The 14491-nt window shown below is 39.7% G+C and overlaps 2 protein-coding genes across 2 annotated transcripts; one reads left to right on the forward strand and one right to left on the reverse strand.

Annotated features, from left to right (window-relative positions):
- Nucleotides 1–91: 91 nt before the first annotated feature.
- On the reverse strand, nt 92–9541 carry gtpbp6 (GTP binding protein 6 (putative)). The gene is made up of 11 exons (XM_061737878.1): nt 9096–9541; nt 6202–6404; nt 5985–6122; nt 5152–5222; nt 4937–5067; nt 4746–4816; nt 3717–3875; nt 3405–3613; nt 1478–1626; nt 389–541; nt 92–311 (listed from the first exon to the last, which is right to left on the reverse strand). The coding sequence occupies exons 1-11, from the start codon at nt 9305–9307 to the stop codon at nt 185–187; spliced, it is 1623 nt and encodes a 540-aa protein (XP_061593862.1). The 5' UTR covers nt 9308–9541; the 3' UTR covers nt 92–184.
- A 980-nt stretch (nt 9542–10521) lies between these two features.
- Nucleotides 10522–14465, forward strand: LOC133458760 (UDP-glucuronosyltransferase 3A1-like). Its single transcript, XM_061738963.1, is given in 8 exon segments — nt 10522–10726; nt 10903–11111; nt 12695–12792; nt 12794–12814; nt 12948–13033; nt 13476–13507; nt 13509–13595; nt 14421–14465. Coding segments are annotated over 8 exon segments (783 nt in total).
- Nucleotides 14466–14491: the final 26 nt, after the last annotated feature.

Raw genomic sequence — 14491 nt, forward strand, 5'->3', positions numbered from 1 at the left:
GTTGTTGTGCTTTTCACATTTAAACATTCTGTATGTTTTAAGTATAATCTTTTTTTTTTAACAAAAAATACCTCATACTTTTAACGGTTTGTATGTCCATGTGTTTTATTACACTCTCCAGTAAATACAGGATCTTCCTAAAGTCTTTGTGTTATAGTTGTTAGTCCCTCCCTTGCCTCCTCCGTCATCTGCCTCCAAACATTTTCTTGTAGCGTCCATAAGCGGCGGTGCTGATGATGACCTTGATGAGAGCCGAGCCTTCGTCTCCGTCCACCTGCACGTCCTGAACGGTGGCCTCTCTGTACAGCCAGCTGTGAAGGAGGACGCACGTTTACCTCTTTTCCTAACCAGCAGAAAAAATGTGCGTACGGGATCAGATGGGTCTCACCTTAGCTGAGCGGAGCTGAGGTTGACCTTGAGCTCTAAAACCTGCTTTCCTGTAGACTTTACAACCCCCTCTTCCACGGCAGTCTTTAGTTCGTCGAGGCCTCGCTCTTCCAACGCAGATATGAGCAGCGCGCCAGCTTCCTCAGACTGATAACTTGGAGACAAACAAATGAACTGATTAAAAAAAAACTGTTTTGAGTGAATATACAATTACATCTGTTAAATTGAGTTAAACATTTTTGTCATCCTGCCTTTTTAGATCTTATAAACACGTTAACAGATTACCACATTTTATCACAGCATGAATGAGTGTATTCTTCATCAGATAAAGCAAACGTGATCATGGCCGTTTGTTTACCTTCTCGTTGATAAGAAAAAGCTAAGCTGCCAGGCCGTATTTCATTAAACCTGGTGGGTATTTATGCACTGATCTGAATCACTTTCTTTAATATTGAGAAAAAACAAAGCACTGGTCTCAGCGGCTGGGCTGCTGCGATGCCGGTGGTTCCCTCGTTTTCTAGGACATATGTATCCTCTATAATCTCAAAGATATAAAATAAACTGCCCCAAAGAGAGACTTTGACCCATCTATCATTTGTCCTGATAGATAGTGACATGAGGAAAATATGATAAAACTCCCAAAGAAACAGTTAAATAACAACCGCATAGCTACTCCGTGTCACTGGAAATCATTACAAGCAGTTATTTCAAATCAAATCAAATCAAACTTTATTTGTAAAGCACCTTTCATACAAAAAATGTAACAAAGTGCTTTTCATAAAACATAAACATAAAATGTATTAATGCCCCCCGCAAGGAATAAGACAGTAAAATGTATAAAATAGACCATAAATAACGACTAAAATATTTAGATAAAACATTAAGATAAAACAATGAAAATAAATTATGATAAAAAAGGATAAACTAAATATAAAACAGAGCAGTAAGATCCAAAAAAATAAGGGTGAGCATAAAAAATTTTAAAGAGTTAAATGAGTCAGTTAAAAGCCTGATTAAAGAGATGGGTCTTGAGCCTCTTTTTAAAAACATTTCCACAATTTAGACTTTTTTTAAAGCAGAAAACTCTTACCTGCCCACAAGGTCAATCTTATTGTGGACCTCTATCATAGAGCTCATCAGTTTGTCTGGGATTTGAAGGTTCTTCAGGACACTCAGAACATTTGCTTTCTGATTCACCGTCTCTGGGTGACTGATGTCTCTGACGTGAACCAGAAGATCCTGGAAACATGAAAAAGACGAGTGCCGGGTCAGCAACTCTTCAGAAAATATGCTGGATACCTCCCGTTATTGTTCAAAAAGAGCATGAGGTACAATAGATGAGCGACTTCTGCGTTCTCATCACATGAAAAAGAAAGTAAACTCTTATCATTTTAAGGTCAAAACTCATGTGGTTCCCACCAGGTCTTCAAATCAGGGAGGTACACTCACTGATAAACTACAATAAACAACATTACATCACAGTGTGTGAACAACAAGTATGCTCGGTAGTTTTTAGAACCACATTGAGGTTTTCAGGGATTTGTGATGCACGGATCTCTTAAGGGCGTGCCACTGCCTTCCAGCCTGGCTGAAGTCTGGACTTTTAGTGCACCGTTACGACACCTCAAGTCTTTTAATCCTCAAGATATTTTGGCGTGGCTCTGCTTGCTTGCTTGGGGTCATGGTTCTTTTGTATTTCAGCCAGGCTTCAGCCAAGCTTTAGTTGTCAGAGAGATGGCATCACGTTTAAATCCAGTAAATGTTGGCATAAAGAGGAGACCACTGCCAACTCATCAACAGCAAGGAGCCAAGGTCGTATAGGTGCAAAAAAAACCCCACAAACCATCACAACTCTGCCGCTGTGCTTGACAGTTGGTGTGTTTGTAAAGACGGGCTGGATTTGGCTTTCACTGGATGTGACGCTTTATATTGTGTCGAGATGCTGCCCCTTTGCTCTCATCAGACATTCTTCCAGATGTCCTGTGGTTTGCTCAGATGAAGCTCTGCAAACCTGAGTTTAGCTGCCTCGTTCTTTAAGATAGACCTTTTGAAGAAGCCATACATGTCTTTTTAGGAATTATTTTATAAACTAGATAATTGAACATGCTAACTGAGCCCTGTATATAATGTATAGCTCTTGGGTGTTTGCAATTTATTTGAGATTTGCATGGTTTGACACTGGAGGGAACTTGCTCGGATCTCCACTCGTGGTAGTTTCATTCAATCCAATTTTATCTATACAAATTGTCCCTAGGAGACCCAGAACATGACCAAAGTAAGTAAAAAAAACTCTTCTCATGGAAGAAAGCCAAACAGTGACAAGGAAACATATTCAGCAGGACCTGGATCAAAAGGGGGGCCCTCCTGGCACCAGCCGGGTAGAGGAAGAAAAGAGGAGGGAAATAGAAGACCGAGGATGCAGAACAAAACATTAGTCACAGAGTTTTTTCAGAACAAAACACGTAAGACTGGAATCTGTGCTGAATGTTTTCCACTGAATGAATGTGAATAATCTTTTTTGTTAGACTTTGACCTGTTTGGAAATTATCTTAAAGCGGTTTCCAGATTGGTTTCCAGCAACAAATAATCCTCCTTGCTGATATCTTTCCTTTTTGAATTCTCCAGACAAGGAAGTCTGCTCAAATTTCAGTATTTGATGAAACACACTTGGCTTCTAATTTTCTCTCAAGAGAACCAAGTAATTGTATACTTATTTTTTGACACACATTTGATTTTTGTCTTAGTTTTATTTTTAAATAAATGATGAGGCAGTGGAATATGTCAAGTGTTATTATTCTCATTGGGTTATATTTCCGTAATTTTAAGACCTGGTGATTAGTAGCTGATTCTTTATTATGTCTTAAACTGCTCTTCCTTAAATCTCTTCATTTGTTTACGTTTATCCTAATCCAGTTTAAAGCTCTAATAATGAGGATATTGGTTCTGCACAGATTGTAATGCCCTTGAGGCCAGTGTGTGATAAATATATAAATAAATAAAAGGACTTGGCTCCACACCGAGTGCTTGATATCCTCCAGAGTGGCGGAGAAGGAGTCGATGAGCTGGTGTGGGAGCTGAGACAGAAAGCCGATGGTGTCCACATACAGCACGGCCATGCGGCCGGGCAGCTGGCCGGCGTGGACGGTCACGTCCAGGGTGGCAAAGAGCCGGTTCCTGGGCTGCAGGCCGCTGTCGCCCGTCAGGGCTTTGATCAGAGTCGTTTTTCCTGGACCACCCCCAAAAAAAGACCCCATTACAGTCACATCAAAACATGATTCAGTGCTGTTACAGCAGACTACACGTGTCTTTTCTGGTTTACAGTCTCTCACCGCAGTTGGTGTATCCCAACACGGACACGATGGGGAACTCCCTGACTTTGCGCTGGGAGCGCAGCAGGTGCCGCTTCTTGCGCAGCTTTTCCAGCGCGGAGCGGATCCTCATCTCCCGCTCCTTCAGCAGCCTCTGCTGGACCTCGTACTGCGTCTCACCTGCGAGGACCGAGCAGCATAGTACCTGTCAAGTTTTGGATTTAAAAACACGGGACATTTTCCGCCACCCGCTGTCCAACCAGCCCAACATTTTAAGACAGATTTAGGAGAAATCTAAAATAACTACCTGTCAACCACTTACACACTACAATTATGTGCTCATAGCCTGATAGGCCGACCTTTGTTGACACTGAAATGCTGTGTACTTCCTATGTATGTCATTTCTATAATAGAGCCTCAATGAAAACACAAAGGGGAATTAAAGCACACTTATTTATTTTAAATATTTTCAGTTTATATAAACATTGACTGTCTTCAAGTGAAACGTTTACATTTTCTTTTAATTTGTCATTCTCACACATGTGTCTCTCTGTCATTCACTGATTGATGACACAAACGTTCCTTCCCCGTGAGAGACACTAAAATCTTAGTCACACATCTTTCAGAACTAACGGGTAACTGAGCCCCATCCTGCTCCTCTTTAGGAAAGTAAAGTCGGTTTGCCATTTTTAGAGATATTTACACGAAGTCTTCGCTTTTTTGGGCAGAAATGTCTTCTCTCTTGTTACATCCGTCCATCGCTCTGATTTGTTTTTCCGAGTTTGTTCCCATTGTCGCCACTAACCTCGTGAGAGCTGCCACTCAGGCTACAGCAGGGGGCAGTTTTCGCGAGACTAGTGACAATTCAGTTTGCAGTTTAGAAATTATTATATTATAAAATGGGAAATTTACGGGGAAATACTAATACGGGAGGTTGGCAGGAACGAGGGGTAAAATACAGTAGTTTCCCGGCCAAAACGGGAGACTTGACAGGTATGCCAATCAGACAGCTGAGAGCATCTTCCTGCCCTGCTGTGGATGCTGAAGTACCTGAACCGCCGATGTATCTCGACCCTCCACCCTGCTGATCCAAGTTTGCCACTTCGTTTTTCAGACGTGATCTGCCATTAAGAAAAGATTTAAAATGCATTGATGAGAAGAATACAGAAGAATAATAATAAGAAGAAAAAAGTCAAAAAAAAAGTCAAAGTAAATCGATGATGATGGAAACCGTGAGTTACCTTAACAAGGGGATCTCTGCCAGTGAGATCTGCAGCTTGGCTTCTTTAGTTTTGGCATTGCAGCGGAAAATATGGAGGACAACTGAGTACCGGTCCAGGACCTTCACACCCCAGGCTTCCTCAAACTCTCTCTAGGTTGAATAAAAAATAAATACATGAAAGAGGACGATGCTTGTAGCACAGGGGATCAGAAATCAATGTTCAGAGAAGTTCACCTCAGACAAAGGAGACAGCCGCTCAACATTCACAAACACTGCGGTGATCCCTGCTGTCTGCAGGATCTTCTCTGGAGGAGGTGGAAGCACAGGGGATTCACATGAACATATACTAGACTTGTAGTTCTCAAGAGACTCGAGACCGCTTGTTTGTGGTCTTGGTCTTATCTCGGGTCGGATAACTGAGATGCCATTGCACACACCAAGGTGACAGAACCTTGTGATCACCAGTTCTTCAGTGTAATTTGGCTACTATAATGGTAAATAATGCAATTTCAATTCGAGAATTCTGTGTATCTTTAATATTTAAAATTCACGTTTCCCCTACAAATTAAGTACAATTTAAATCAGTAACATTTACTATTCATTAGACTTTTTCTGAGGTGGAGAGGGGCGTTGGAGGCTGGTTATTTTGTTAGATGACTTTGGGACTAGTTAGTCGTGTCAATCCTCAAATAGTGTAGAAATAGCGGTAGTGCAATTGCCACACATATTTGATCTTAGCTAGTTGATGAAAACATTTATAGTGAGTTCACACACAAGACATCAACTGTCTCTGTGTTATTGAGCTGCAGTGGAAAACAACCTCATGAGTAAACTAAGCAGCTGAACCAGGATGGTGCTGATGTTCTACAACTCACACAAGATGAACAAATAACTAGGTTTTTCTTTGGTCTCAGTCTCGGTGTTGAGCTGAACTAGTCTTGGTCTTGGTCTTGACACTCTCTGGTCTTGGTAGTGTCTTGGTTTAGGCGGTCTTGACTACAAGTCTAACATAAACATTTGCCCCGTTTCACAGATTTATAGGGAGGTTTATAGGGATGGGATAGTACCTGTGAGAAACTGGAAGTTGCCTTTTCCAAATATTCTCTTCTTCTCTGGTGTCTTGGTGGACAGGATGATCTTGTCCACCACTGTCCAGTTGTCTAAAGTGTTCACAAGTCCCACAGCCTCTGCCATCATCAACTCAGCTGCAAACACACCCGTTTATATTTAGATGAACTCCCCATCATGATCAGCAGTCTCATCTCTGCATGCTGGTCTCCTCACCGGTGGTTAGATACTGCTTCCTGCTTCCCCACTTCACATCGGGGTGCACGATGAACACCCTGTGGTGTCCCTCCGCCGTCCCCTCGGGGACATGCTGCTGGAACAGCTCCTCCACCTCGCTGTCCTCCAGCGCATCTTCATCCTCCTCGTCCTCGTCCTCTCCCGTGTATCCGCCGCGGCTGAAGTCATCTGTGCTCTTCAGGCTGCACGCAGAGTTTAGTTTATTTTCGGTCATGAGATCACAAAAAAGAATAAAAATAAGACAAACATCAAAATAGCTTTTACAAAATTAAAAATAAAATAAAAATGACAACAAGGAAACGAATACCCAAAATATAATAAAAGACACTTCACACCCCGGACACTCGCTGTTTGAACTGCTGCCATCTGGGAAACGATACAGACTCATGAAAACGAGGACAAACAGACTCAAACACAGCTTTTATCCAACAGCAATAACCACCCTTAACAAAAACAGAAACTAATATGAAATAACGATAACAAAAATGATTGTATGCTGATGAAGGTTCTTGTGGGGTCCGTGTGTTGATGTGGAAGGGTGAATGTGTCTAGAGATATATATATATTTATTTTATTTGTTTATATTTTAAATTACATTTTATTGGATTATTTTCAGTTATTTTATTTTTTTTATATATGATACGCAGACTGGAGAGCACTTTTAATTTCGTTGTACGTAAGTTATAATGACAATAAAGAACTATCTATCTATACACTCCTCAAAGAAAACATTACAAAAAAGTTTCCAATATACAAATAACATCTAGACCAAAAAAAGGTGTAGGCTGAAGCAAAGCTTATTCATTGCCTACCCTCAAAAGGATTATTTAAAGTAATAAAATAAAAGCAAGTAGTAAGAGATAAGACTGCCAGTAAAACAAATTGCCTCCATGGGAATAACAAAGATTCCTCGAGAAATAAGAAAGGAAGAAAAAAAAAAAGGTGCAGTCTACTCGTTTCCTTCATCCTAGAATAATCAAATCAAATCACCAATTAAATGAATACCTAAATCAACATAGTAAGCATCACCACTCATTACTTTGGTATAGAGAAATCATCCTTCTTTTCAGTGTTTTTTAAAATAAGGTTAAGGTTCTACTTGATTTCAAATCCCTCTCCAACTTATTCCAAACATCCACCGCTGCCACTGTAGCATCTCAGTTTGGTGTTGGTTCTGATTTTTGATTTCCTGTATATGCTCTCCCCTCTGAGGTTGTAATGGCTTTGTCTTAAATTAAACATGTTTTGGATACAGTCTGGCAGCATGTTCTTGTTGATTTTGAACATAATCTGTGCAGTTTTGAAGTCCACCAGTACATTGAATTTGAGCTCATTTGTGTCTATGGGTCAATGACGAATAAGGATTTTCAACAGGTCAATTTTAAAATAATAAAAAAAAAGAACATCTATTGCAGTAGTTCAAACATTAAGAATGTTGTGTACACATACATTCATATTAAAGATTATTTTTCTGTCAAGATGAATTTGCACTAGCCTTAAAAAAGTAATTGGCACTAGCCTTAAAAAAGGTCATGTGATGCAACCATGATTCATATTAAAATGAATTAATTTCCTTAACATCTTTTTTTTTTTTTTACAATTTTTCAGTATTATACAAAAATGGTTGTTTTTTTTAATGGTCGCGCCACATGATATTTCATAAAATGGACGTCATCAGTCAAACTTTGTATATTATGATGGAAATATAAATACAAATGTGTTGCAATCACACTACAAGACATTTCGGAAATCATGCCAGATAGGGCAGAAGATTGATTTAAAAACATTTAAAGTGATCAAACTTAGAGTTTACATTTAGAGTTTCAAAACAAAGTCATGGTCGGACGGTCACACCACATGACATTTTGACGCTTAAAACGACAACAAAATCCCAAGTAACTAGTATTTTTTGTAAGACTCAAGTGAGTCCATATGTGGGACAGGTAGGTCATACATATGGTATTTCTTTTAGCCATTTAAACCTTTTATGAATAAAAAAAAGTCTGTTTTTCAGAAAATATAAGCGTCACGTCATTGACCCCTATAAATAATTGGCTGGTTGGGTGCTTGTATCCAACTTTGTTTATGAGTCGCATTGCTTTTATTTTTGGAGTAAGAATATTGGTTTGGTGATTGTCTTAAATGTGTGTCCCCATCCTTCTATACAGTATGTTATATATGGTTTTATTAAAGATTGATACAGGAGTTTTAGTGAGTTTAATGTTAGAATATTTTTACATTTATATAGAATTGCAATGGTTTTTGATATTTTGTTTTTTAAGAAGTTGACATGAGGCTTCCAGCACAGCTTATGGTCAATAACCACTCCAAGAAACTTGTTAACAAAAACTCTTTCCACTTCCACATTATCAATAGTATTTGTACACTTTGATTAGGTCGTTTTCCAAAAATAATACATTTAGTTTTACTTATATTTAAAGGGGACCTATTATGAAAAACACGTTTTCTCTTGCTTTAACATATATAAAGTGGTCTCCCCTCAGCCTGCCAACTCAGAGAAGGAGGAAAGCAACCAAATTCTGCAGTGTCTGTACAGACGCCCGGATGAGCCGTCCAGTCTGATGTGGATCTACGAGCCGTTCAGATTCTGCTCCCGTCGTTACGTAACGACATTCAGGCAGCCAATCAGCACAGAGCCTCATTATCATAGCCCCGCCCACTCAGAATCCCTCATAGATAATGAGGTTAGAGACTGGGATGATAAAAACATGGCTCAGAAGCTGAATTTCTAATTTATTTAGCAAAAACAATAAAAAGCTTGTTTTTAAGACATTCAAGGCCTGTTTAAAATAGGTATTAGATGCCATAATAGGTCCCCTTTAATGATAACTTATTCACATCAAACCACCCACCGTGCAGAGAGCAGGATCCCCCTGGACGTGGACGGGGCTCTGCAGAGCTGCTGCTGCAGGGAGCTGCGAGCAGCAGCTGGTCCGTGCAGGAGTCTGCAGGCAGCCGCAGACCCCCCACACCTCCGCCTGAACGGCCCCTGCAGGAGGAGCAGCACCGAGGCCGCGCTTCTCAGTGTGGTCGTGATGCCCCACGAAACCAAACTTAGCGGCATCGCCGGCACTGCATCTGCCCTCACTATGTCATACAGATACTCAAACAGGGAACAGAGTCAGGTCTCCAGTCAGCACTCGTCCTCCGAGTCTTCTTGATCAATTAAAACTAAAAACGTAATGCGACAAAACAGGTTCTCTGTCGAAACTATTTAAAAATAATTTTCATAAGCTCAATTTAAACTAGTTAAAAGGGCATTGGTCCCTTTTCAACAGTGCATGTGCTGCTGTTTTGACTTAGGGCATCTTGTGTTAATTCTATCCCCATCTTTGTCTTACAGGCAGCGAGTTCTTCCTTGGTGTTTTCAAATACATACCTAAGTCCAACATTCAAACGTTTTGGATAAATGTGGCTTTGCTTATGAAATTTAAAATGGTGTGAGATTAGTATTTGCCATATATACGTAACGGAGTAGGAATATTTTACATCACAGACCAAGTGGAAGTTTCCTACAAAGCTAAACTCAGGAATAATTTAATTAAAACTTACTTCCTGTTTACGTAATTTCCTTCGAAATTTTTAATCTACAAAATAAGAAAGTCATTGATATAAAAACTGTAAAAACGTAAGAGGATGAAGTTATTGAAGTACGATAACTTATACAATTTTAAATAATGTCCTGAACTTACTTGTGCCTTTTTTTCCTTTCATTTTGCTTTGACCTCCTCAACTGCTCTGCTGGATTTCTCATGGCCCTAGATAGAAACTTTCTCTGTACTTAAATCACCACTGGTATTGACATATCCTATTTCTCTTGGATCATAGCAACTGATCATCGCTGCAGTTTTTAGCCATATATATATATATATATATATATATATATATATATATATATATATATATATATATATATATATATATATATATTATGATGAAAAAAAACTTGTGTTGAAGAAAATATAAGGTTATGTAGGAAAAAGAAAGAAAATTACACTTCAACCATTTACGGCATTCTCTGACGATCACTGTAACTTTAACAGTTTCTCAACATTTTTTTGCGTTTTCCTGAAAATAAATTCAAACATCTGCAAGGTTTACATTTAAACATATATTTTCCTGCTTTTTTAGCAATCCTACTTTAAAGGAAAAAGAAAAAACTTCTTTGAGCTTCAAGAAGTGTTTCATCAGATACTACAGGCTCTTGTTTCTTCAAGTGAAACTGAACTTGGCTGCCACTTATTACATAAGGAAAAAAGATTTTTGACAGATTTGAACATGCCTTGTCAGCATTACATAAACTCTTTCCATACTCCAGGTGTCCAGTACATTGCTTTCTATCCTGGCACTCTAAATGGTCCTCTGTCCATCGCTCTGCCCAGCCCCATCTCCTACGTCCCAGTTTTCAGCTCCCAGCTGTCTGACCACATGAGCCTCTGGAGTCGTGCAAAAAATCTCTTCTATTTTCTCTTCGCTCCTGTTGGTAAGGAGGGGGTTACGCTGAAAATCAAACACTGCTAGATGTATTATCAGTGTTTTTTGATTCAGTAGCTGACGTCTTCACTGCCCATTATAAATAGCACTCTAGATGAGACACTTTCTTATCACAATACAAAAAGGGCTTTATTTTCTGATTATGTCTTGTGTTTCATGTCAAAGGTCAGGAACTTGTATGGAGAATCTTTAAGGTAGTGGCTGAGTGCCACCTGGAGTCAGGTCCACCCCCTGGTGGTCTGACTGAATTACAGCAAGGAGCTGAACTCTGGGCCTTCAACACGGACTTCTCACTGGAGTTCCTTCAACCTCTAATGCCCTACACCGTGCTAGTGGGAGGTCTGCTAAATAAACCTGCAAACACTTTGAAACAGGTCTCTATTGATACACAAAAATGTATGGATAGGCCACCAGTTTCTAAAATGACAATCCTTATTTTCTTCTACTATTTAATGTTCAAACTGATAAACTTAATTGTTTTTTGCCAAATAATAATTAACTTAGAATTTCATGGCTGCAACACGTCCAGTAGAAGTTGTGAAAGGTGGCAAAAAATACTGAGAAAGCTGAGAAAAGTTCATCAAACACCTATTTGGAACATCCCACATGTGATCAGGCTAATTGGGAACAGGTGGGTACCGTGATTGGGTATAAAAGGAGCCTCCCCAAACATGCTCAGTCATTCACAAGCAAGGATGGGGCGAGGGTCACCACTCTGTCCACAACTGCGGAAGAAAATAGTTGAACAGTTTAAGAACAACATTTCTCAAAGCAAAATTGCAAGGAATTTAGGGATTTCAACAACTACGGTCCATAATATCATCAAAAGGTTCAGAGAATCTGGTGAAATCACTGCACGTAAGCGCCACGGCCGGAAACCAAGACTGAATGACCGTGACCTTCGACCCCTCAGACGGCGCTGCCTTAAAAACCGACATGAGTGTGTAAAGGATATCACCGAAATTAAAACTCTACCATGCAAAGCAAAAGCCGGTTATGAACAACCTCCAGAAACGCCGCCGGTTTATCTGGGCCCGAGCTCATGTAAAATGGACTGATGCACAATGGAAAAGTGTTTTGTGGTCTGAGTTCACTTTTCAAATAGTTTTTGCAAACACTGGGCGTCGTGTCCTCCGGACCAAAGAGGAACCATCCGGACTGTTAACGCAAAGTTCAAAAGCAGCATCTGTGATGGTATGGGGGTGCATTAGTTCCCATGGCATGGGTGACTTGCATTTCTATGAAGGAAACATAAATGCTGAAAAGTACATACAGATTTTGGAGCAACATATCCTGCCATCTAAGCGACGTCTTTTTCATGGACTCCCCTGCTTATTTCAGCAAGACAATGCCAAGCCACATTCTGCACGTGTTACAACAGCGTGGCTTGGAAGTAAAAGAGTCCAGGATCTCCCCTGGCCCGCTTGCAGTCCAGACCCGTCTCCCATTGAAAATGTCTGGTGCATTATGAAGCGTAATACGACAGAGAAGACCTCGGACTGTTGAACAACTGAAGCGGTTCATCAAGCAAGAATGGGAAAGAATTCCACATGAGAAGCTAAGAGAATTAGTCTCCTCTCTTCCAAAACAAGAGTGTTATTAAAAGGAAAGGTGATGTAACGAAGTGGTAAAAATGCCCTTTCCCAACTTCTACTGCATGTGTTGCAGCCATGAAATTCTAAGTTAATTATTTGAAAAATAAAATAAAGTTTGAGTTTGAGCATTAAATATGTTGTCTTTGTAGTGTATTCAATTGAATATGGGCTGAAAAGGATTGGCAAATCATTGTATTTTGTTTTTATTTACATTTTACACAATTTCCCAACTTCAACCGAATCCGGTTTGTATTTCCTCTTTCCCTTACGCTTTCCATTGGGCTCGATATTATTACTATTATTTGTCTCATCCTATTTGTCTTTACATATTTGTCCTGCTCTCTGTGCTAACCATCCCCTAGGAACTTGATTTGTGGATCTCTAGTTTCGGAGAGGCAGGATTCATTGTTGTGACTCTTGGATCAATGGTCTCGTCTGTGTCCGTGGGTCCTCTGCTTGTGGCCACAGGCAGTCCTCTGGAGGTAAAATCTTAATACATTCAGACAAGGGTTAAAACTGACATTTTAACTCTTTGTCACTATCCAAATCTTTATAAATGCACAAAGGAAACTGGTAATATAAGAATATTATTAAATGTTCCTAATACGCTTGCAGGTATGATTCTCAGCAATGGCCCACTCACGTGGATAGACCTCCCAATCTAAGGTTATTGAACTGGCTTCCTGTTAATGACCTTTTCCGTTCTCTACAAATGCAATGAGCTATTCTCTTCTATTCTATTCTATTCAATCTGTCAAAAAGTTAGATCACAGCAGAAGATATTGCATTGATTATCTGTAACACCTATGTATATTCCTAAAATTCTCTCAGACACTGACCAAAAACAACAGCTGAGAGATAAAGTTAACCTTTAAGGGTTTTCAAATACATTTAATTTGATAAAAAAATATAAACTGAGCAATATTCAGTACAGACTTAATGAATAAGAAAGTTCATCTGGCCACTGCACTGTGTTGTAATTTCCACATCATAGTAAAAGAGATGCTTGTCTTGGTGGTCTGCATTAATTAAAGTGTAACTTGTGAGACAAACTGTCCTAATTGGTAAGTTGAATTGGTCTTTGCTTTAACCAAACCTTTTACTTTTTAAAATGTTATCTCTCTTATCAAATGTTTACTTCAGGTCACAAGAAAGTGTTTCTCTTCATCACCAATGGGGGGACAAAACAGTCTGATCCAGGCAGTGTTTCATGGTGTCCCTGTGCTGGGAATTCCTCTGTTTGGAGACCAGTTTGATAATGTTGTGAGGGCTGAAAAAAAAGGATGGTTACTTGGTGCATTACAGAGTCCTTACAAACACCAGAAACTGGACCATATTACACCGGTCATGAAATCGCTCCACTGGCTGCCACTGAGTCAAAGGATAGAGTTTAAAATCTTACTGCTGGTAAACAAAGCACTGAATGGTCTTGGACCAAAATCCATGGTTGATCTGTTAGTTCCTATGAAGCTCCCAGACCCCTGAGGTTCATCTGGATCTGGTTTGTTGTGGTTCCAGAACCAGAACCAAGCAAGGTGAGGCAGCATTCAGTTATTCTGCTCCTCACCGGTGGAACAAACTTCCTGTAGACCCGAGGTCTGCTCCAACTGTAGATCCTTTAAATCAGGCCTAAAAACATTACTGTTTACTGAAGCGTACTCTAAAGTGAAATACTTACCTGCTGTACTCTACTGCCCTTACTTTTAACAACTTGTGCTTTTTAATATTTTACCTCTTTTCTTATCATTTTATTTCATTTTATTTGTTATTTAGTGTTTAATTGTGTCTTGCTGCTTTTAATGTTGATGTAAAGCACTTTGAATTACCTTGTGTTGAATTGTGCTATACAAATAAACCTGCCTTGCCTTACAGGCATGACTTTATAAACAGATGTACAGCAGACACCAGGTGGTCAGAGGGGGGACTGCAGGTCAGGAGGTTTTTTTTACCCCTTTCGACCCCCTCAGTTATAGTTTCTGGATTTGATTGGAGATTTTACACACATTTTTCCAGTTGAGTACATAAAATTATCAACTTGTTTTTTAACAAGCGCCCTCGTGACCTGTTGACATGTCACCATGGCAACAGAGAGCTGAAGTCAAGCGTGTTTACTGCGGCGCCGCTTCCGCTTAGTGAGTTACAATAGGAGAAATTAAGGT

The sequence above is a fragment of the Cololabis saira genome, chromosome 13 (genome assembly GCF_033807715.1).
Source record: "Cololabis saira isolate AMF1-May2022 chromosome 13, fColSai1.1, whole genome shotgun sequence".
NCBI lineage: Eukaryota > Metazoa > Chordata > Actinopteri > Beloniformes > Belonidae > Cololabis > Cololabis saira.

Coding starts and splice junctions, on each gene's coding strand:
- gtpbp6 (XM_061737878.1), bottom strand. CDS start 9,307: ATGCCGCTAAGTTTGGTTTCGTGGGGCATCACGACCACACTGAGAAGC. Junction 6,405..9,095: donor GGGATCCTGCTCTCTGCACG/GTGGGTGGTTTG, acceptor CTCTGCGTGCAG/CCTGAAGAGCACAGATGACT. Junction 6,123..6,201: donor GAAGCAGTATCTAACCACCG/GTGAGGAGACCA, acceptor GTGTGTTTGCAG/CTGAGTTGATGATGGCAGAG.